Raw genomic sequence first — 23379 nt, forward strand, 5'->3', positions numbered from 1 at the left:
GTGGTACAAGAACACGTCAACATGCAAGACTTAATTAAAAGCAATGTCCCTCCCCGTGTGCGAGCCAGCCACAGCAGCAAAGGCAAGGAAAAGTTGACGTGAAGGGATGCACAGTACTTCATTCTTACTAAGTCCACAAAATTGCACTTCTCTGAGAGGTCTAGCCCTCTTTCGGGAAAACGCGGTGCCAATAAACAATTGTGTCAATCCCGAAGTAAAAAACAAAACAAACAGCCTGAATTCTGAAGTGAGGTTTTACTTTTTGATTCTGTGGTCCCAACTGACAAGTTGACATCCATCATGTGATATTGTCCATTTTGACAGTCCACACGTTTGGAGTGATTATACGGCCACGTTTTTTGCTAAACATGTTAGCGTTACATGTAAAGCACAGGTGTCAAACTTAAGGCCCGGGAGCCAGATCTGGCCCGCCACATGATTTTATGTGGCCCACGAAGTCAAATCCAGTGTCAATTTCCATGATTCTTGTAAAAATCTGTGCCAAAATTTCAAATTGTCATATTTCATAAATGATAAAGTTGAGATACTACAAGCATTTTTGTGTTACCAAACGTGAAATGTTGAAAAACACATGGCCCTTTATTTCTGATTCCAAAACTCATTCATAAATTGATGATGTAAATATAAGATGATTAAATACTTTTGTTCCACAGTCATAATGGCCCTCTGAGGGAAACCAGAACAACAATCTGGCCCGCGAGAAAAATAACTTTGACACCCCTGATGTAAAGGGTCTCCTCTAAGCCCCTTGAGAAATTGGTGGCCACAAGAGTGTGTATGAGCTGCAGCCTGTTACTTGTGTGTATTATTATTAATCGTTAGCACAAGTCAATGAACCGTGTGGTTTTCCTCACAATAGAATATACTCTGTACATCACATACTTGTTGGTCTCATGTCTCAAACTGAACCAATCGGTCATGAATATAAAGTTTCATTACGAACAATTCATGACGCCATCTTCTGATGTTTAGCCAATTTGCAAACATACTATTTCCCGTTTTACAAATTGTAGGACATCAGAGGTGTTCATGTGCTTTACAAGGGACTCTAGTAGAAAATTGCTATTTGTGAGATTCTGTATATACATGCCAGTAAATAAAAATGCTGTAAAATAAAGAGTGAGAAAAAGACATTGGTAAAGCACAGGTACTTTCAAAAATATTTCAACATTCTTTCCATACTTTCATATATAGGTGGGATCGGCTTTAATTGGTTGAGGTGGAGAGGAAATTGCTCCAATACATTTTAATGCTGGACTATTCAGCTTTCAAATTTTGTTAGAGCTTCTCTACCCCAAGATGACAGGTGGACTTAGCAACTCCACAGGTACAGTATGTGTCAAATGAATTAGTAACAGACAACATTTAAGTTGCCGTCGTTTACACAGAAAGAATGTGTGCTACTGTTTGTTTTCATGTGCACACGTACAGACCATGCTGGCTATGTTATCAGATACTAAAGTTTCATCACTGTAGTCTTGCACTGGGGCCAAGAAGCCCTCTTAACCGCCAGATTCAATATATTATTTCTCAATTGGTCCTATTGAGTTTCCCCTGCTTCTCCTAAACGAGTTCGTCCTCGGAGAGCTGGCAGGGAATTTGGGTGGGGGGGAGGTGTGGGGGGGGCACTACAATTGTACTTCCGCTACTCTACCTCCCACAATGATGTTAACAACTCCATCGCAAACTGCATTTCCCAGAATACACCACTCAAGAGGACTCTCACTCAACCCTTTAGACAAATATCCACCTGGAGTCCTAAAATGTCCTGTTCGAGATCGTAATCATGTAAAAAAAAAAAAAATATATATATATATAAACATTAAAACATGTATTAGAAAATGCAATGTATTTTTTTTAATTTCCTCCGACCCTTGTGAGGATAACCGACTTGTAAAATGCATGGTTGGATTGATTCCTGCTCCAATTAATTATTTAAAATATCTGTTGAGAAATTAATCAATATTTTTTACATCCACACTTTGTCAGCTACATTTTTTTTTTTTACCACTATAATGAATGCCATGTGAGGAATTATGTTTCCGTGTTAGCCAGCATCCAGAGTTTTAAGTTCTCCAGCACTAGTGGTCAGCTCAATACTAATGAAACCATAAATTACTAGACCGGGGTTTTGATTGATAGCTCTCTCCAGGATTTATTGATCATCTTCTCTCTCAACCAAGAGTACATCTTTTGTGAGGGCCAGCAACTTCCTTCCCCTTGTCTCTTTCCATAAATGTTGCCTGTCTGACTTCAGGACTATTGAACTGCATTACAAACAAGCGAGTGGAGGGCTAATACCACTAACTAGCAAGATTTTCCTATTTACAGAAACAATGTATGGTCTCGTTACAGAGCTGATGCGTGCGAGTTTTATTATTTTACTTTTTTATTCATAAAGGCTGATGTTGTTCCTAAATGTGGTATATAAAATAATAATAATAATCAGAAAAATGAAGAATAGAGCTGCTATACACTAATAGTTTATTATATTCACATTTTCAAAATTTGGCAGGCTTCCACTCAATATAATGCACTTTTTTTCAGATTTTCTGTTGCGTAATTCCTCATCATCCACTGAAACAGTTTGTTTGTTGCCTGTTTGTCTGTTTGTGTGTATCTTTGTTTGCTTGTTTCAGTTTTTAGTGGAGTTTGTTTTTTAAGTGGACTGGTTCAACGATTACCAATGTTGTCTCAAAGCAAAGGGAGGTTCTGAGTTTTCACGTGTATGGCAACAGTTACGATCATTATCTGCAAATTATATGCATGGAATAATACATTTATTTTAGGAGGAATAAAGCAATTATTTGTTTCAATCAACAATCATTAAATTATAATTTCCTTAATGCAACATTACAGTATATGCCCTGTCTAAAAATATTTAAGCACATGAAAAATTCTGAAGGAATGCATTGGATGATTTTTGTATTGTCTTGCTCCATGTTAAACATTTAAAGAGCTGGATTATTAAATGAAATAAGTACGGAGACTCGAGCAAGTATTTTATGCATACCTATACACTTACAACTTGTGAAAAACCGGATAAAGATTCTTGTCAACGAGATATCCAACTCAAATTGTAAATGTGCGAGAGTCAAGCGACGTGGGGTGATGGATCTTGATTTGTGCCCAATGTTGAAGTTCTGAGTAATGGCAGGAGACAAAAAGCAGATACAATCCGTTTGTCAATAGTGTCTGTCAGCGCAGGAGATCGCTGACGTTAATGACACCGCATATGTGTGGACGGCCACGGGTTTGCGTTCCGTGGTCGATTTCAAATCAGTGCCAGCCAGAAGCATATGTCTGTCTACTTTTAGATAAATTCATGTGATTAATACCCAAGAGGGACATGAACTGCGGCTGTATGACAGGCAGAAACAGATGATAACTGCGTGATAAAACCGTCATTTTTAGATAAACCATATGTATATTATACATTTATAATAATATATGTATTATATTTATAAGGTTTTATTATTAAAGATTTAACTAAATATCTCTTTTGTCTAAAATATGCAAAGTACAAATACTGTTTACACATTTTAAACATTCTAGTACCCACATAAACATAAATCCCACGCTACTTCACAGTTTTTCACTTTTTGCGGGTGCTTCTGGTCCCAATTAACCGTGAAAAATGAGGGATTACTGCGTATGAATAAAACTAGTACTGTATGCAGTTGGAATAACTAAATTAAGTCCGTGACCACTTTAGATCCCAAACCTCATATTCTTTTTTTGTGTGATACTTTTCTAGGTTTGTGTCACTGTCTGTTTTAGGGGGCTTATGTACTTCAGTTTTGCCTTTAGGAGGCAAAATGCATGCTCATCAAGGTTTGAGTCTGTCGATTGGCTTGCACAGTCTAATGCCTTCCTCATCTTGCCGCTGATTAACATGATTATTTCTGCAATGTGTTTAGGTGGCTTTCCCTGTTTGTCATTTTGCACCCCAACCACTCTTGGTTGGTATATGCCTCTACTTTATAGAATAAATACGTGGATCCAATGCAACCCACTCAAACTACAGCTGTCCTAGATGGTCCTACTGCATAAACTAATGAAGTCTGCTCAGATGAAAGATAAGCAGCTTCTAAGACAACCTCAACAGCCAAGTTTCCAATCAATACAATGCCCTGCAAATACAATGACCTGGATAAATGAGAATATTCACAGGCACGATTCCCTAATCAGTTTGAATGCACCATTCTTTAAATTTGCATACAAACCGTTTCTGTAGAGTTCCCAGTTCACTTTGTTGCACAATTTCCGAGACCTCTCGCAAAACCTATTCACAAATTACAGCCATGCCTTTGAATAATCTTGGTAATGAGTGGTTTGGATCTTCTTCTGGAGCTTCCGTACATTTTTTTCATGAATTTCAACAACATAGTAGATTGTAATGCCTTCACTTCTGACCATTGTAAGATGTTGTTGATGTCAGTAATAGTTGTTTTGAGCAGGCTTTACAATTCTCAGGGTTTCTTTCCTCAGCTGCTGTTGTTTTCCTGAGTTTACCCAATGTATATAATTCAACACACCAGTGATTTGTTTCTTCAGGACATTCAAAGTTGTATTGGTTATATCTAATGTTTGTGCAATAGCTCAGATAAATTGCCAATGTATCAGTTTCATAATTCCTATTTTTTTCATTCACGGAAAGTTCTCCGGATTTAAAAAAAAAAAAAAGTGCTGACTTTAATATGGTGTATTTTATCCAGAGTAAATGTTAATAGCTAATTGGTTAAATGTTGACCTTTCATGTCATATCCACATCTGATTTAAAATCCAAATATATTCAGTTTACATAAAAAATATATATAAAAAAAAAGAATTAATCTCATTGTTGAAATACTTCGGGAAGAAATGTAAAAAAAAAAAAATCAGTGATACGACTCCTGTTCCATGAAAGTTGGGACATTAGAGAAGCGTGGAATTATAATAAATGGAATTGAAATTGCTTCTTCTGAATTGTGATTTAACATTAACACACGTGACAACATATTAATTGAACAAAGATAAAAAAAAAAAAAAAATAAAAATGAGGTCTTATGAAGAAGTAGCCATGCAATTATAATGCTTCAAACAACTTGCCAATGAACAATCATCTTCCTTGACTATCTAGGCCATGCGGATACTTTTTCAAAGATGCGCCTGAAGAGAGAAAAAAAAATGTTCTGGAGAGATGTAGCTGAGATAAAAGTGTGTGCCTGTGGTTGAGATGCTCTTGTGTGTGTGACACGACTAAAATCAAAACATATTACACATCCAAATGTGCTTGTATTATCCTATATTTAAATGCATATTTTGACACCCTGTATTAATTTACTTTAAATTGTATGCCATTTTGAGTTGAGGGTCCTCTGACCATCATTTTATTATTTATAAGATGAGAGTTTGACTGAAAAACACATACCAGCAGGCTTGAACTACAATGCACACACACACAAAAAAAACATTTTTAATAGCATGAATTACTCCAAACTTAATCATAAAAACTCTTACTTGAGGAAAACCAGTATCATGGCAGCCCAATATAGTTGCTCTAGAATATTCTAAACTGGGTACTAAATCAAACTAAGGAGCTGCCAACAGTAAGAAAACTACAGAACCTTAACGATTAAGTGTGTGTGTAGATGTTGAAAGTAAATATTTTAAGTACAGTATAAGAGAATTTGAGCAATGTGTGAAAATGTATGTGCAGTGGACTCTGTAAAAGTAAAATGCCCCTCAGGTTGTACAATATGGAATTTCGAAGAAGATGGTTTTGCAAATGCACATGCAACTACTGTGTGTATTTATTAAGTAAAAAGCCTTTTTTATTCTGTATAGTGGTTAATGCCTTTTTATACTCCTATTACAATTAAGATTAGATTTTTATTTTATACTTGTAACATATTTTAGTGAGAGCACTATTAAGTGTGGTCAGTGTCTCACATTTCAATGTGAGTTATTTTGTATCTTTGGCTTGTTCACAAATGATAAAATGCTGGCTAGTTCTGTACGTATATACATTTTGTTCGTGCGTGCTATTTTGCTCTGCTCTGCACAAAAACAAATTTAAACTCCAAAGATATGTTCCCCTGCTCTGTTCCGGAACATGTGATACTTTAGCCGGCAGGACCAGGCGATGATGAAATCAGTGTAATTTTCATGGAGTGAGGCAGCCCTGGATGTGCTGCGCCCGTCGCAGGTTCCGCCTCTGATGCATTAGTGTGTGCAGCTCGGGCTCCTATCCCCTGCAGACAGTGATGGATCTGATTCATTTCAATGGTGGCCTCCAGTGCTCAGTCCCATTCTGCCGGGTGACAGTGGCAAACTGGTGCCGGTTCCTCACTTACTATCTGCCTGGCCAGGGGTCTAAGCAGTGGGAATGGAGATGGGGGTTGTGGGGAGTAAAAGTCTCCATTTCTTATAAGGGGTCTTCCTCTGATCTAAAACTCATTTTCCACTACTCTTAGGCATATTGGAAAACATAAAGAGGGTTGGCATATGGCATCTATTCAAATTAACTTTCGGGACACTAGCTTCCTGTATGTGGTCGCCTCTAATTGGATTTTAATGGACAAAATCTAATGCACCCTCTTCACAAACTGATTACAAAGCTTTCGGCAGAACCATCAATGCACACTGAGAGATGCAGACGTAAATATCAGATTAAACACAAGCCTTCAGGTTTTGTCCCAAACCCTCATGTCTAAGTGAATCAAAAATGTAGAAACAGAATGATGTCCACCTTTTTCTCACCTTGTGAGGGATTAAAAAGGACAAGCCAGGGATTGTACGGGATAGAACTCATGAAACCTCCAGGCAGTGCTTTTCCAGAAGGAATGACTGTCCTACTCCCTTCAAGTGTAACACAGGAAGTGGTAGTTTTTGGGTTTGTTTGGGAAGCTAAAATACAGGAAAATACCAGAAATATTGCATCTCATGAGATTGTACAGTGGTACTTGCTGTGGTGACTGTGATTTTGTTCTTTGGATTTCACCGTCTTCTCAGACTGTTTTTGCATGTATTTTTTATGACATAGCACAACTACCAAAATTGTGTGTAAAATAATATGAGGGTATCTTGGGTTTAAAACAGTGCAGTATATTTAAAAAAAAAATAAAAAAAAAATACAGATGTTCTTGAGCATTTGCTTATAATAATCTAAAACCTAGGAGTCATACATATTCCCTTATCGATCTATCCTGCAGTGCTTTTCTGCAAAGCTGTCAATCATAAACCAAAGAGCTTCTTGGAGATCAGATCAAAGGCCTGATGTGGCCAAAGTAAATCACACCAAGGGAGAAATAAATGTGAGTTGCTATCACCTATCTCAGACAGGAAATGAGACTGTTTGAAGATTTGCATGTTTTTTTGGGGCCGTCTCATCTAAATTATTCCAGTTATTTCACAGCTCTGAAATCTACAGTGTGATGGAAAAAGCGTTAAGGTCTACAGTCAGAAGGAAAAAAAAAACTGTCACTCATGCAGTGGAAATGTGGCATCCTCTCTAATGTCCACTCAAGCAAAGCTCTTCATGCTGAGTGCATCCAGAAAACCAGTTTCTACAATTCAGATGGTATCGAATAAAAGCTGCGTTGGACACCTGCTGCATGCCAATTCTTATTTCAACCACAATGATAACTAAATACACAGATTTAAATTTAGTTGTTGTAAAATGTAGGGAAAATTTACAATAGCATTACCCACTGAACATTACCAAGAATTATTTATCATCGTAATGGATCTCACTAGATTTCAGAGGTAAATATACTGCACTAGCAAATGAGTGGACAGTATCTTTTCTTGTTGTGACTTTCTCCGCTTTATCATGGGTCATCTAAGACTTAATAATAATAATAACTTATTTTTTGACATTTTTGATGTCACAGTAAAAATAAAATCTGATCTTTATATTTACAAATTGAGGAAAATAGCCAGTCACACCAATGCATTCATTCATTGTTAAAATACAAAGCAGTTAATGCTAAACCGCATTCTATGTGCAACTGTTAGCTACCTCTGCATTTTGCGGTACCCGCCGGGCTACGATGAGCTGGATCATTCCGCGTTTGTTTCCTTCGACTGACATGGATTTGCGCAGTGTTTCCATTGCTTCCTGATTGGTATTCCCGAGCAATGACTCCCCATTGACTGCGATGAGTTGGTCGTTTATCCGTAGACGCCCATCCTGTAAATAAATGCCCACCAGGTTAGTATTAGATTTCCTCAAAATAATTTCTGCAGTGCTTTTACAGTAAATACAGCCATTGTTCCTTTAGGTTTAAGCTGAATACTTGCCTTGCTAGCAGCACCTCCATTGATAATGGATTTGACAAATATGCCCAAGTCAGCGTGGCTCTCCTTGGATCTATTACCCTTGACACTGACCCCCAGGCCCGCTGAACCCGAGTCATTGAGTGGGATCTCAAAGGTCAGGAACTCCCGTGTACCATCTGGGGTCAACACCAAGTCTTCATCCCCAAGTTGCTGTAGAAATGCAGGGGAGAAACTTAGCAGTTCTATCTAAATAAAATCTTATGAATCCCATGATTCCTAGGATGTCCCCAAAGCAGCTCCTCTCCAAAGACATCATCCATCCATCCATCCATCCATTTTCTTAAGCCGCTTATCCTCTCGAGGGTCGCGGGAGTGCTGGAGCCCATCACACCTAGGGGCTATTTAGAGTGTCCAATTAATGTTGCATGTTTTTGGGATGTGGGAGGAAACCGGAGTGCCCAGAGAAAACCCAAGCAGGCACAGGGAAAACATGCAAACTCCACACAGGAGGGTGCGGGATCGAAGCTGATCCGCCGTGCCGCTCAAAGATATCCATGATGTCTTATTTTTTTAGCCAATGTTATGTTGCTCTTTTAGTTATAAACTATGGACAGTATATGGGTCCTAAAGAAGCAGAAAAAAAGTTCAAACTCAAAAATGTTCAAACTCTGACAAAGAAGTAGAAAGTTGCTGATTCTGTGTATGCCTAGCCATAGACATAAACCAACAAACATTTTAGCCACAATAAGCCAAATCATCTGAAAAATGGGATTCTGTGGTGGTTTTGCTTGATTACTCACGTCTCCATTCGTGAATGGTTTTACGTAGTGGTTTTATGTTAACTTATGAGCACGAAAATAAAATGAGTTTGCTTTTGGATTCGAGAGTAATGTTTCGGACAATCTCACAGTGAACAACTAATGTCATTTGTGAAGACATCATATGCATCCTATGTCAGGTTAAAATGTGTTGTTATTAAGCAAAAAGAAGAAATTAAACCCAATGTGAAGGTCCACCAAATCATTTATCAATTTATGTACTTCAGTCAGTCACAGCCTGGGTACATCTACTTGAAAAACATCACCATAACAACCATTCACAGTCACACCTATGGACAATTTAGCTTAAGTTTCATCATGTAAACTTTCTCCAATTTGGGTTTCAGCATAACCTTAAAGGTAGTTTTTCTGTGTAAAATATGAGATGAGCATTTGGACAAGGAAAGCAGTCTGTTGCTCGGTGCACCACCAAGCAATATTTTAAAGAGTTGTGAAAGCTCACTTTGACATTTTTTTTCTTGGAAAACATCCATCTCTAGCCACAGACTACATGCTGCTTTGGTGCCTTGTACCCTGATTGCAGATTGAGAGTTTGAGAGCAGTTCTGGGATATTGTGATGGACCAGATAAAGTCCATTTGAAGATTAATGGCAGTGGGAGCAATCAACCCCAGAGACCTCACAGCGAGACCTATTTAAATGGACTCGTATCAGCACACAGACATGCACTCTTGCGCATCGCCAGATGGATGGCCGCCAGGTGTGTGCCCTCACAGCTGCTTGGATAAAGTGTTAAGCACAAGGAAGTGGAAAGACAGAGCATAAGGTGGCTTTTTTTTCCATGGGCTCAGGAGTTATTGGGACGCAACGGTGCGTTCAGATGAACACAGTTTTGAACGGCACCCAAAACGCCAGACAGCCAACCTTCCTTTTTGTTTTTGGTTCTGCTTTTTATTTTATTTTTCTGCTATTCTCTTTTCATTAAAAAAAAAATGTCTGTACTTCCCACCAGCTGGATTTTGTGCAGAACTTGAGCCTCAGAATGCCAAAAGCCATTAAATCCCACTGCCCCTCAACACCTCGAAAAAAGGTGAGATCCTTTCCAGACTACTGTAAAAAAATAAAAACTGAATTTAAAGGCCAATGTCACTTTCAATCTCCCTTCATCCAGCAGTTACATAGAGTGATACCCGGGGTAATGAAACGATGTCGGGCTCCGACTTAGTGTCTGTTTAAGGTGTGTGAGTGCTTGAGAGCACACTCCCTCCACAATGATGACAGAATAACCGCCCACTCAGAGCCGTGTACCGGGAATAGCGGGCAAAGGCAGAGGATGAGAGAGCAGCGAAACATTTTCATTAGACAGGAAAAAGTGCTGCTAGGCTAGAATGAGTATGTCAGGCTGCCTGACAGGGCCTACTGCATCGATTCAAGACAGCCCAAACCGACCTGGATACGAGTACTGCTACGACTGGATATGCATTGTTTGAAATGCTGTACGCTGCAAAGTGCATTAAATTAAACTAGGAAATAGTAGCAGTTTTTTGAATAAAGTTTCCAATGTAATGTACAGAGGGCATATTTAGTCACGTGGTGGTCAAAGGCAAACCCAGTTATGGGACCCTGAATATCCATGTCCTGCAAACATCTTGAATAATCATGGTTATCATCGACTAAAAAGTTTGATTTTAAAACGGCATGCTTCTGAACATGCTTTTTGAAGATTATCCACCAAGCATATCATCCCTACACTTTTACTGTAATTTATATAAATTTACAATTTTGACTACCTAAATACGCACATCAGAACTGTCATTCATGTCACACTGACTTCAGCTTGACTGAATTCTCTGCGGCTGAAACTGAGCAGTGTTACTGTAACTGACAAGAGCGTATGGCACTTGCTGTTGTACGTTACACACATTCCGTGTCGGTGTGAAACAGGCGGAAACCGTTGGTAGTCGTCTTATACTTTTCTTGGTTCTACTTGAATAACTCCGCTTCATTTTCCTCACAATGTGCCACTAACTTTGGTTTGCTGAGACAGTCACTGTGATTTGATGGGTGCGAATGCGCCCGCGCACTATCACACTCGCAAATCTGTACAGTCGGGCACAAAAAATCATGCACGTAAAACTTGTTACAAGTAGAGATACATAGATATTGAAAGGCGTCGCTTATTTTGTGTAGTCTTGACCAATGTTCCCTCTAAGATGCACCACTGCGCAATTGTGCACTTGTCGCACACTCTCAGTGCACATAAAAAAAAAAAACGATCCAGCGCAGTGAACCACAGCCTGACATCTTTTTTTTTTGTCTGCTCACCTTACTTCTACTTCCTAGTTTACCCGACACCACCCCCCTCTGCTCTTAAAAGGGTACACTCACAGTTACGGACAGAAGACACACCCGCAACTTTATATCTGCGGGCATGACTGGTGGACCACACCTGTAACTTTATATTTGCGGGCATGACAGGCCCCAGGCACTTGCCTTTTTTTGGCTAATAATCAAGTCATCCTTGGTAATGTAATTTAAATGTAAAATGCAACATGCTTTGGATTCCCCCCAAAAATTGCAGGTTGAAATATACCCGTATTTCACTGTGCATTCAGTCCAAAAGAAAATACAGACTCATACACTCAGTAACATCGTTGAGCCAGACACCCATTCATTTAGTCATTTTTACAGGGGTGGTGGCATGTAAGAAGCTGAACAAAGAAGGACAAATACAAGAAAATGTTGTTCATTAGTCTAGAAAAAGGGCACCCCCACCTCCTTTTCTCTGCTTAATTGGCCTTTTTATTTTGTTTCCACCTGACTTCACTCCTCACATGCGAACAAGGTACGAGCGCTGAGCAGGTGTGAGGAAGCAAGAGTGACTTGGAGGAGGGAAACAGGCAAATGAATCACAATTAGTTCTTTTCACACACAAAGTCTGATTTCTCTGCACCTCAATGCCTAAAACAATTAACACCGCTGAAAACTTCTCTCCACACTTGGCCTAATTTGGTGACATAAAGGTCACCGGAAATAAATTCAACGAGGCTAAAAGAAGTCAGCCATGGGTGTAATTGCAAAATGTGTGTTGTCACACAAATTCCTTCAGGCTGTGTAATATTTTGTGACAAAGGGCTGAGATGTGATCCAAAAAAGACACAACTAATCCTGTATTTTCCAGGTGCAGTGGATGTTTCAGGTGCATGGAAGCAACAAGCTGGTAGATGATGTTTTAAAGCAACCTGTAATAGAAGTTATTGTAAGCGTGTTTCTATTGCAACAAAATGCAATGCACTTTAAATAATGTGTAATGATTTTTAGGGGGTAGATTATTAATATTTTTTTTGTAATCTGCCAAACCCACCAGATTATTTGGCGTCATGGTTTTTGGGCTCTTTGTATATTAAACCCTTTCCATTTTCATTCAACTTTCGGCTTGATGTGTGGCAAGGCCAAGGCACAAACCATTAAATTTAGTCTGCCTCAGGCTATCATATCTAGCTAGGATTAAGCAAAAGTGGTCCTGCTGCGTTAAAAATAGGGTTGAAAACCTAAACTCTTTGGGCATAGTACCCACATGACATCCATTCATAATTGGGGTTGAACCAAGTAGTCTATACCTTCAAGGTATCAAATACAATCAATCTTAAAAAACCTCTTGCAACAGTCCACATAAAGCTGGCTCCAAAAAATTATTTTAAAAAATCCTTCCTTTATCTTCTTAAATATAGACAGTACTGCTCTTTTTGCATTGATATTTTAGAAAGTGCCAAACTTGTAGTTGTGCTCCATAAATTGGTGTTAAGAGTTGTACAAATTCTGACTGTACATCGATGGAATCTGAATGTGATTGGATGAGTGAGTGTCTGAATGTGATTGGATGAAGGAGCTTTGGAGTGGGGCCAGTGCAACTCAGGATAAGAACGACAGTGAGGTTGTGTTTGGAGGAACACACAGCTTATTGACACACAAAAAAATACAATTACATCACTGATTAGTCAATATGAACTTGACCAACATCTCTTTTAGTATCGACTACAAAAATCTTTATCTTAATCCAGTTATTAAACCCATATTTCATGGATGGACGATGACGAAGTTGCTTCCAAATACAAATTAGCTCTGAACTTTTCAAAGGACTTCATTTTTATGAAGTGCAAGCAAAAACTGGCATGCTGATGACCGTGGTTGATGATCTGCGAAGAAAAAAATAATGTATAAATGGAACAATAACTGTAAATTGTGACACCGATGCTCCTCATCGGCAAATCATGGCTGAAAGAATGTCGATGCTATGGCCAACAGACTATATACACTTCAAACCATTGTGGGTTGTTGAAACCTGTTGAATCCTCTTTTGTGAAAAAGCAACCGTCACCACAAGTGGCCTATCACAACCTTGTTTGTCACCATGGCACAAAGCTGCAATGCACTCTCGTTCTTTCCACTGATAGCAAACATAATTACAGGAACAGCTGCTGGAAAGTGCTAAACGAAAACAGATGGCAATGAAACGTCACCCTTAGATATCATTAGACAACCTGATATTGTCTTAAAAAGCACTTGAAAGGATTATCTTTAATTATGACAAAGCAAGTTTTGTATTATTCTATTTTATCAGTTGAGGTTTCAAAGATAATATGAGGGAACAAAACTAGAAATTGTTCTTCACTTTATAAGATCACTAATATAAATTTAAAAAGTTACAAAAATAACTTTGGAAAAAAGAAATGGAAAGATGCTATAAAATTCTTCTAAAGATTTCCAGAAAGTCAGATCACTTACCATATTCGGGCCTCCTTGACCCTCTCAACAATAAATTACAGGTTTGCGTGTGTGTGTGTGTGTGTGTAATTTGACGAAGCGATGTCTCATTCTTTAATGTTTTTGCAAAGCTTAAAAAAAAAATGATTTCTTCAACAGCTTGGAAGAGAAAATAAAGGTTGTCTCTATCACTTATTTAACAAGACCGAGGAAAGAAGCATTGTGCCAGAATAAGTCTCATCTAATTATGTTAACGCCAAAGATGCGATTTTTGTTTTGTTTTTAGGGGAGGGATGCAGTGGGGGCCAGCCAGGGGCAAGGCCATGACTCCATTATATCAAATCAGTATCACTTATCACCACGTCAATCCCTGTATTCTTTGAGGTGACATGATGTTTAACAATGTAAGCTTCTGTTTTCTAAATTGGAATAATGACATTTCCAAATCAAGTTTTAGCAAAAGATGTCAGCACTTGGGTGGCACGGCGGACAATTGGCTAGTACATCTGCCTGGCAGTTCTGTGGACCGCAGGATCGGGTAAATGAATACACTAAATTACCCCTAAGTGTGAATGTGAGTCCAAGTGCTTTGTTTTTTATGTACCCTGCGATTGACTGGTGACCAGTTCAGGGCGAACCCCACCTCCTGCCCGAAGTGAACTGGTATTGGCACCTGCGCGCCCGGGACCCTTGTGAGGATCAGTGGAATGACAGATGAATGAATGAATGATTGTGTGCACTTGCTCAGAGGTTTTTCATGTCTTCAATCTAGGTACAATTCCAAATTAAACTCTCAATGACAGCTAAAACGATAAAGTTAAAAGTCCCTTGAAAAAATTATAAACTGAGTGAACCTTGAGTAAGGCCATCATTGTATTGTTTGCCTTCCAACTTCTAATATGACAAGCCTTGAGTTGTACAACCTTGAGGTTCCATTTTGCGTGAGAAATGATTAAAAACACTGTAGCCCAAAATCCTCACTCAAAAGGTTTGGGGAACAACAAAACGTTCAATTTTCGGCAAACATTTGCCTTCTTTTCTTCTACACACGGCAATTTGAGTGAGTAAGAAACGGTTAATTTATGATTATTTATTGAAACAATCTTCTTCAATCACTGTGCAGCTGGTGAACCATAATATAGGAGATTTTAAATCAGGCCACCAGAGTTGGCGCTTGAAACGGGCCATTAGCCAGCTATAATTATCAGCATCGCTGTCATACATTTGTCTGATGCATCCCCAGCATTCACACAGGCCATAAATTCATCTGTCACATCAATCAGAGACTGGTATTAATTGTGCAATTAAGGTTCTCATTGCTTGGCAGATATAGCTACTAATGGATCAGTGACAAGTGTGATATGATCATAAAAAGGGGATTTTAATGTACTGTTTAATTGCTCTTATGTGGACCACACTGTTAGAACAGAGACTTCCTGAGCCCATTTGTTCACCGCAGTTCAGATGTAAGAAAAATAGTGTTCATGTGGGTCTCGGAATGATGTAAGAGCGAGGAGGAACAGGAGTCTGAAGCACTAGAGCATATGACTCATCAAGCCCATATTGTGGGTTGTTTTTTTATGTAATTTGCATCTGTGGTGGAGTCCTAAATATGTTTAGTATAGAGGCCAAAACCAGCAGCAGCAGCATGCTGAGATCCATGAATTTAGTTAACCATACTATAAAAAAACAATGTATTGTATTTTAACTTGAATCTTATCCTGGAACTTCCCGAGGCAAGGTCAAACAATCCTGTTTTGAAAGAACAACATACTGTACACCTTCATGCACAATGATACATTATTATCATTGACAGTGGCATCAATTAAAAAAAATCTTGTGTCCGCAAGTGAAAATACATACATGGATCTTCAACTAAATTTAAAACTTTACTGAAATGTCTTGAATTTTAAATTGTAACATTTTAACTGGTGTGAGATGGGAAGTTGAGATACAGCACGTACCAATTCTCCATTGCTTGCTATAAAAATTCATATTTAACTGTATTAATTGTTTTTATTCCTGGTCTTATTTTTAAAGTCTATCACTCTCCAGCCTGTGTGGATTAACCTTTCAATCTGTTGGATGAACATCCAAATAATTTGCTTCTCTTCATGGAGTCTGTTGTAATCCTGCCTTAAGCAAAAACTTGTACACCCAGAAAGCTCTTCTATAATGTAAGAACCCATATACGACAAAGATTACGTTAGAAGATGACAAAGTACTCCTGTGAGTGAAAACACACCCTCATTGGTATCACCGGTTGGGAATATTTGGTAAAACCGCTTTAAATCTTCTTCACAAGATCCTGGATATAATTTGGACCAGGAAGATATTTTATGATGAGTGTAGAAAGGCATATTCAAACTGTTAATCAAAGTATTTAGGGCGGATGGATATATTTTAATGGGATTGGAAAACCCCTCTTGAAATGTCGTGGCTGGATGGAGCAAAACTTCCCCTAGTTGATGTCATCCCCTTTTTTTTACACAACAAACTAGACAAGAGTGAATCAGCAGGGCCTCTGCTGGTTGAGGACAAATCTATTATATTTGGGTTTAAATGACACAATGAATTTTTGGTAAAGGGTAAATTTATATTACATGTACTCTAGAATATATTTATACTGTAAAGTAAAATGTCCACTGATAATCCTAGTAAGTGCCAATCTGGGATATGGTAAATCATCCTAATATATATATATATTTCCCCCCCACCCTCCCCCAATACTTAAACCAAATGATGATAAGGAGGGATTTTCAACGCTGACATTTAAACATCAGCAGGTACGTGTCAATTGTTAAAAAAAAGCATAGCAACAAGAGTGTGTGTGTGAAGCATGAAACACATGCCACAGTTTGCAATATAATTGCTTTCTCTTGTCTCTTTCTCACACACACACACGTACACACACACACACGCACAAACACACAACAATTATCCACTATGCTTTTCCACCATTTTTTGCAATAACTGTCACTGACAGCGCTTTCACCCCGTTATCTGATTTTTATGAACATACTTGTAGGGATTATTGAGATTTGTGAAATGCCGTGCTGGGGAATGTGTGACAGAAAGAGAGAGAACAAATAACAGGCAGGGTGAGCGGAAGAAAAAAACTAATCTCCTGAGGAAAGTGATGAAAAAATATAACTCACAGTCTCGCTCAGCTTGGAAAAGTTGGCCAAGAGAAAACAGACCAAAGAGATTATTCAACTGTCTTTTCCATGACAGATCTCCTCTAATTCGGCCATCGCTGAGGAGCTAGCAGAAGCGCCGCAGCCACACGCACACATAACCAATGGGCTTACGAAGTACCACACAACGGTGACATCACTCAACAGTGGCTGATGAGAAAGTGAATTGGTTTGGTTACCTTGAAATTATGAAGCGCAACAGTATCATCATCCTCCCGTTATGGCACAAATTATGGACAAAAACATTAGGCCACCCACCCGTCTATGGAACTGGGGAGGATTAAAAATCTCTTCTTTGGAGCTACGACAGTTTCCACTATTTTGTGGGAATGACAGTTAAATTCCTCCATGGACCTTTCTGTGTAATGAGGCATTACCATGATGGAATAGACGACATCTACATCATTTAAAAGCATAGATTGGTCAATCTAATGTTAGACTCGGGGCCACCAGGCACCAAGTGACATGGCCGAAGCCAACAGTATGTAGAGATTAGTCGTGAGAGATTTATGAATAAGAGGGTGGCACCCAGCGCCAGCTCAGAAATATCCATCCATCCCATTATCTGAGCCGCTTATCCTCAAAAGGGTCACGGGAGTGAGTATCCCAGCTATCACCAGGCAGGAGGCGGAGTAAACTGGTTGCCAGCCAATCGCAGGGCACAAAGAGACAAACAACCACAATCACACCCAAGACCAATCTAGAGACTCCAATTGATGTCTTGTCTTCGTAATAATAAACAGTAGCTATAGCGGCCAGGGCAAACTGCTTCTTCTATGACACATGTGTCATGTTGTTTGTGTTTTAATCATGAAAAATAATAGTACAAGCGGGACCTCAAAACAGTTTGTCCTGATAAGAACACTGCAGTTTTTCCATTGCCATGAGTTGCTCTGTTCAATCAATTTTGGGTCTAAGCCTATTTAATAGGATACGTATCTATAATCATGTGTATCATCATTCTGTTGTTCATACAATGTACGTATAGGATATGTATGCGGCACATGATGATAAATGATCAAATGTGTATTTTCAAATTGTATTTTTCATTAAATTAAAGCTAGAGAATGGCCACACTGTGAGATGTGACTACTCAAGTACAGAAGCCAGGCTGAGTATCGAGTGGGAGTGGGGTTGTGGCATCGAGGGCCTCTAGTCTGCCAAGGTGCTCTAACAACCGAGCCTGCTGTCAGAGCCACGGAGGCCTGACTGGACGAGGGCAGTACCCTCACCATCTGGTGTGCGACAGACAAAGTCACCCTGTGTGGACGCGCACATTTGGTGGGTGTGTCCATGTGCCGAATGTGTTTTGTACGCGTCTCCCCATTGCATCCCATGCATTTCTCAAGTTGGCATATTCAAAGAGTTAGATCCAAAAGTATTTGGATAATGACAGGTTTATGGTTTTGTCTTTGTATATCATCACAATGGGGAGGGGGTTGATTGAAGAGACATTTAGCTTTAGCGTGTGTTCTTGATTTAGCGGATCTGTGTGCGACCACACAATTTCAATTTCACACTAAGAAAAAAGTCAGCAGTAAAAGTAGTTAGTTGGGAATTAATTGCAATTTGTGGGCATGTGCTGTACATGTGGTTCGGAACACATCGACTCTGACTCACATTAATTGAAACTTGTTTTGTCTGACTTCTTTGAAGACCACAAAAAATGCAAAACCCTGAAAACAGGCTTAGTATTTTAATGATAGCCCAAGAAAGTGCAAACACTTACAGTAAGGACCTGTCTGTGGGGATAGTGTGGGAGGACTGAGACCTAAATTACATTCAAGTCTGGACATTTATGCATTTCATGTACGTCAATAGGTTTCTGGGTACTGACCACTTCTCGAGGCAGCAGAGCGTCCTCCTGGCGACTCACCAACAGAACGACGGTCCCACCCATAGGTGCAGCTCGGAGCAGAGCCACCACCTCTTCTTGAGTCTTACCATTCAAATCTACTCCACCGACCTACATCAAACAAATTACTTATTGATGTCCACACAGATACTCAAAAACATTTTCAATCTGATCAAGTGGTCACCCGTTGATTTTTAGTCAATGGTTTGTTTGTTTTTTTTTTAAATACACATAGTTTCATCTATCATTTTCAATTATAATTGAAATATAGATCTGAAATTAAATCCATAGGGCAATAATTAATATTATAAATTTGGAACAAACCCAAAACAATAAAAGCATTCGGAGTCTCTGTAATAACACACCTTCTGAATAATATATAGGGATGTTAAGAAAGATTCCTACCTCCAGGAGACGATCTCCAGCTTTTAGTCTCCCGTCTTGGATGGCGGCCCCCCGAGGGAGAATGTTTTTAACATAAATAGGGGCACTGCCAGCAACAGGCACATCTCTGGAAGTAATGCTGAACCCAAGACCTTCCGGACCTTGAAGAACATACAAGAATAAACACTAAGGTTTTGACATGCTTTTAATGTCAAATTATCATTCTGAACCACATCTCCAATTACAGTACAACACATTCTTGAAACCAAATAAACTCTCATTGACTCATTTTCCATCTTCCAGTGTATGCATAGTTATCTGAAGTATAAAGAGACAGCTTGAAAAAAAATGTAAAGGCTTTACATTGTATCTTAGTCAATGTGATCAAACTGAGTAAGAGTTTAAATAAATTATTAATTATTCTACGTTTCTTCCTTTTGAGTCATCCTTGCTTTTTAGACTTCAGTGAATTTCCCTGGCTCGATATGAAAAGGCACTCGAGCTCGATGCTGCACAGTCTCTCTTAGTTTGAGGATTGGCGACCTTTAAGATTGAGCAAATGAATATGAATTGCTGGTCGAGGGTTAAATGGGTAAATACAATAACTGATAAATAAGAAGTCCTATGACCTGCCTGACCTTTATTGCCGAGGAGACAAGAATTTGTCAGATACAATCAAAAGTTGTTTCAAATGTCAGCTAACAATTCTTAATTGTATTTGAAAATCCATTGCACATTCTTTTTTTCCCTTAATAAATTTGACACAAATGATTTTCTTTGTGAGCATTAAAATGTGGAAAATGCTCAACTTAAGAGGAGAAAGATACTATGGCCTCAAATGACGGAATTAATTGTTGGAGGACAGTTTTTCTTCTTCGTGTTCAATTAATTTCGGGTAGTGAGAATGTTGGTTATCCAAATAAAAGCTGGAGACAATGAACAGTTTCTTCGCAGTTTTTTTTTTTTTTTTTTTACAGAATATTCCGGGCACTTATGAGTTACAGACAATGGCTGTAGAGAGTACATCACAAGTGCGAAGGTACAGAGAAAGCACACATCTTTTATCTTGTCAGAAGGGTGGACCACGAGCGGTATCAAACCTGTGGCATGACATCGGGGTTTTCCACTTAGACAAAGGGTTTCTGTCTCAACCGGTTCTAGCTGGCAATGGATTATTACAGTGTCCCATATACAGTGAAATGTGCTGTAGGTGTCTAAGAAGAATTTAAGGTGGAGGTGGGACTGCATCAGGGATCTACCCTGAACCCCTTCCTTTTTGTAGTAGTAATGGATAGGCTGACTGATGATGTTAGACTGGATTCCCCTTGGACCATGATGTTCGCAGATAATATTGTGATCTGCAGTGAAAGCAGGGAGCAGGTGGAGGAACAATTAAAAAGATGGAGTCACGCACTGGAAAGGAGAGGAATGAAGATTAGCCGAAGCCTACGGATTAGACACGGTGGCACTAAAGAAACAACAGGAAGCAGAACTTGAGGTAGTAGAAATGAAGATGTTGAGGTTCTCGCTCGGAGTGAGCAGGTTGGGTAGGATGAGAATGAGAATGAGCTCATTACATACAGCAAATGTTGGATGTTTTAGAGACAAGGTTGGAGAGAGCAGACTTCGATGGTTTGGACATGTCCAGAGGCGAGAGACTGTGTATATTGGTAGAAGGGTGCTAAGGATGGAGCTGCCAGGCAAAAGAGCAAGAGGAAGACCAAAGAAAAGGTTGATGGAGGTGGTGAGGGAGGACATGAAAACTTTGGGTGTTAGTGAGGAAGATACACGAGATAGGCTTAGATGGCAAAAGATGACATGCTTTGGAGACCTCTAATCGGGACAAGCTGAAAGGAAAAGAAGAAAAAGAAGAAGACATGAGACATCAAAGATATTAATTCCGCCATGTAGTCTATGGACTACCAATTGAAGATCACGGTAAAGAAAGTACGCATTTCTGTACTCTTATCAGAAAAACTGGGATATTCACTAAGACAGTGTCATGTTTTCTTTCACAATTCACTTCAAATAGGTTCCATTCAAATCAATTAAATGTATGTTAAACGATCTGAAAATCGTTGACAGTTGTTTGAGTGAAATGATGTACAAATTTAACTGTGTTTCTAAAATAGAAAATAAGTATTTCCAGACCAAGATTCTACTCTACATTATCCAGTTACTCATATTTCTTTAACTGGCACAAAAGTCCTCCAATATGGTTTCAGTCAAGGTTTTTCTGATGCTAACATTAGTATTCACGCCCAAGTATTTCACAGAGCTGTCAGTACCTCTGATGGGCCATCATGACCTAGTTTCTCAAGTTTGTCTTCCCTGCAATCTGTCGACCTGTCACTAGATTGACTGACAGTGATTGTGTTGATGAAGACAAAGCGCAGAGAGAGTGAGGCGTGGCTGGCAACTTTTTTTTAAGGTGTCAGGGCATCAACAAACAGGTTGAAAGAGGTTGCTCAGGAACTTAAAAAGTTGAGCTAAATTGGGGAAGTTTGTGCACTATTGCCATTCAATCAATGCATGACATAAAAAAAAAAAGTAGGTTGGAGTTGTTTCACGTTCAATCTTTATAGGTTGTCATGGATGCCATGGGAAGAAACTGGCCGAAACAATGCAACACGTGCTGCCAAGGTAGACATTCCCTGTAGACTTGAGCATTCATCCAAAATAGTCCCAGAATTTAGAAAGAACTCGAAAGAACTACAGCACATCTATCTAACCAATGCAACATATGGAGACTTAAACTCATGCCATGATCTTTCTCATCTAGCCAGCTCACCGTACCACCTCACCGTTGTCTATATTTGTGATAACAGAAGATTTGAAATCTGTTCCCTTTCTTGATTAGATGTAAAAAGAGAAGAACAATGAAATATTGAGCTCCTAGGCACTTAATTTGGTACACTTTCAGAATCTACGCTGCAACAAAAGAAATGCTGTTCCTCTCAAGTAACTAAAAAAAGATCATTAAAATGTTAATTTTTCAGTGGACCGTCTGAGGAAACAATATTGAAAAGATGGAAAAATTGTCACTCAATAAACCTTGACAAATAAAATAAACATACAGCGATTTTAACCTTCTTGACTGCCATAAAAGGAAATTTGAAACCAAAGTGAAAAAGGATAATTAACCCTTTGATGATCTGTGTTAAAACTGTAGTATAGATGCTTTACCTTTTATACTAGTCTCTATACTAGATATCTGGTATGGTGATGCCATTTTAGTTTCCATGATTGGCATGTGAGACCTGCAGTGGAGCATTGCAGTATGTCAATGGCAAACTACAGCACATTTACAAGTGCATTACCATTCTGATGGTAATTACTGTGAAAACAGCCTGCTCCAATTTAAGATAATTTTACAATTTCAGTAACGTGGAACGTAATTACACCTCATTTAGAGTTAACAAATGGCTTGAACCTTTAAAATGAGGACATTTATTACAGTAAGTCCAAGTGAAATATTAAGTGAAAAAGCATGTTGGTGTTTGTTAAGTTGTTTTTTTTTTCCCTCCTCAGCAAAAGCCATGAATTTTCACTCCACTTTATGCTGTTTCATGCATTACACCACACACACACACAAAAAAAAAAAAAACACACCGCCTAACAGAGAGGGATGCCTGAGTGATGGTCAAGACTGCTACTGTCGTAAGACTGCTCTGGAAGCAGACGAGCTCTCTTCAACAGGTCAACCCTCCAACGTCCTGACAGACTGTGCCACTTTCTCCCTTCCAAGTACTACAAGTTGCCGTTAACATTCATTTCCAAGAGTATAGTCAGCAGCTACTGCATGTGCACTGAAGAGAATCTGGCCTTGGTGATTGAAACATCAGAGCCCAAGCGTACTTTTTAAAAGATGAGGTATTGTTTTGTGTTTAATTGAAATCCCACAGATAAGGTTGTGTAAAATAATTCTGCATCTTACAAACACTCTGGTATATATTTTTTTACCATTTACCAACAAGAGGCAGAATATGATACAGTGGTTGTTTTACGGCGTTTATTGATGAAAATTTCTTTTATCGGATGACAAATGTTTCCTTTGTCTCAGTGAGGAGTAAAGGTGCAATTGGACAATGAAGATCCAGAAACAAATGGATATG

The 23379-nt window shown here is 38.9% G+C and overlaps 1 protein-coding gene across 4 annotated transcripts in view; it reads right to left on the minus strand.

The window, feature by feature from the left end:
* The window catches only part of LOC133492457 (partitioning defective 3 homolog), a 264615-nt gene that overhangs the window by 128242 nt on the left and 112994 nt on the right, over positions 1–23379 (minus strand). For all 4 annotated transcript variants that reach the window (XM_061804664.1, XM_061804662.1, XM_061804661.1 and 1 more), the window contains 4 exons: positions 19286–19425; positions 18863–18991; positions 8308–8496; positions 8027–8197 (listed from right to left, as the gene is read on the minus strand). In XM_061804664.1, the coding sequence (XP_061660648.1) occupies positions 8027–8197; positions 8308–8496; positions 18863–18991; positions 19286–19425 (629 nt within the window). The remainder of the gene's footprint in view (positions 1–8026; positions 8198–8307; positions 8497–18862; positions 18992–19285; positions 19426–23379) is intronic.

Source organism: Syngnathoides biaculeatus, chromosome 19 (genome assembly GCF_019802595.1).
Source record: "Syngnathoides biaculeatus isolate LvHL_M chromosome 19, ASM1980259v1, whole genome shotgun sequence".
Taxonomy (NCBI): domain Eukaryota; kingdom Metazoa; phylum Chordata; class Actinopteri; order Syngnathiformes; family Syngnathidae; genus Syngnathoides; species Syngnathoides biaculeatus.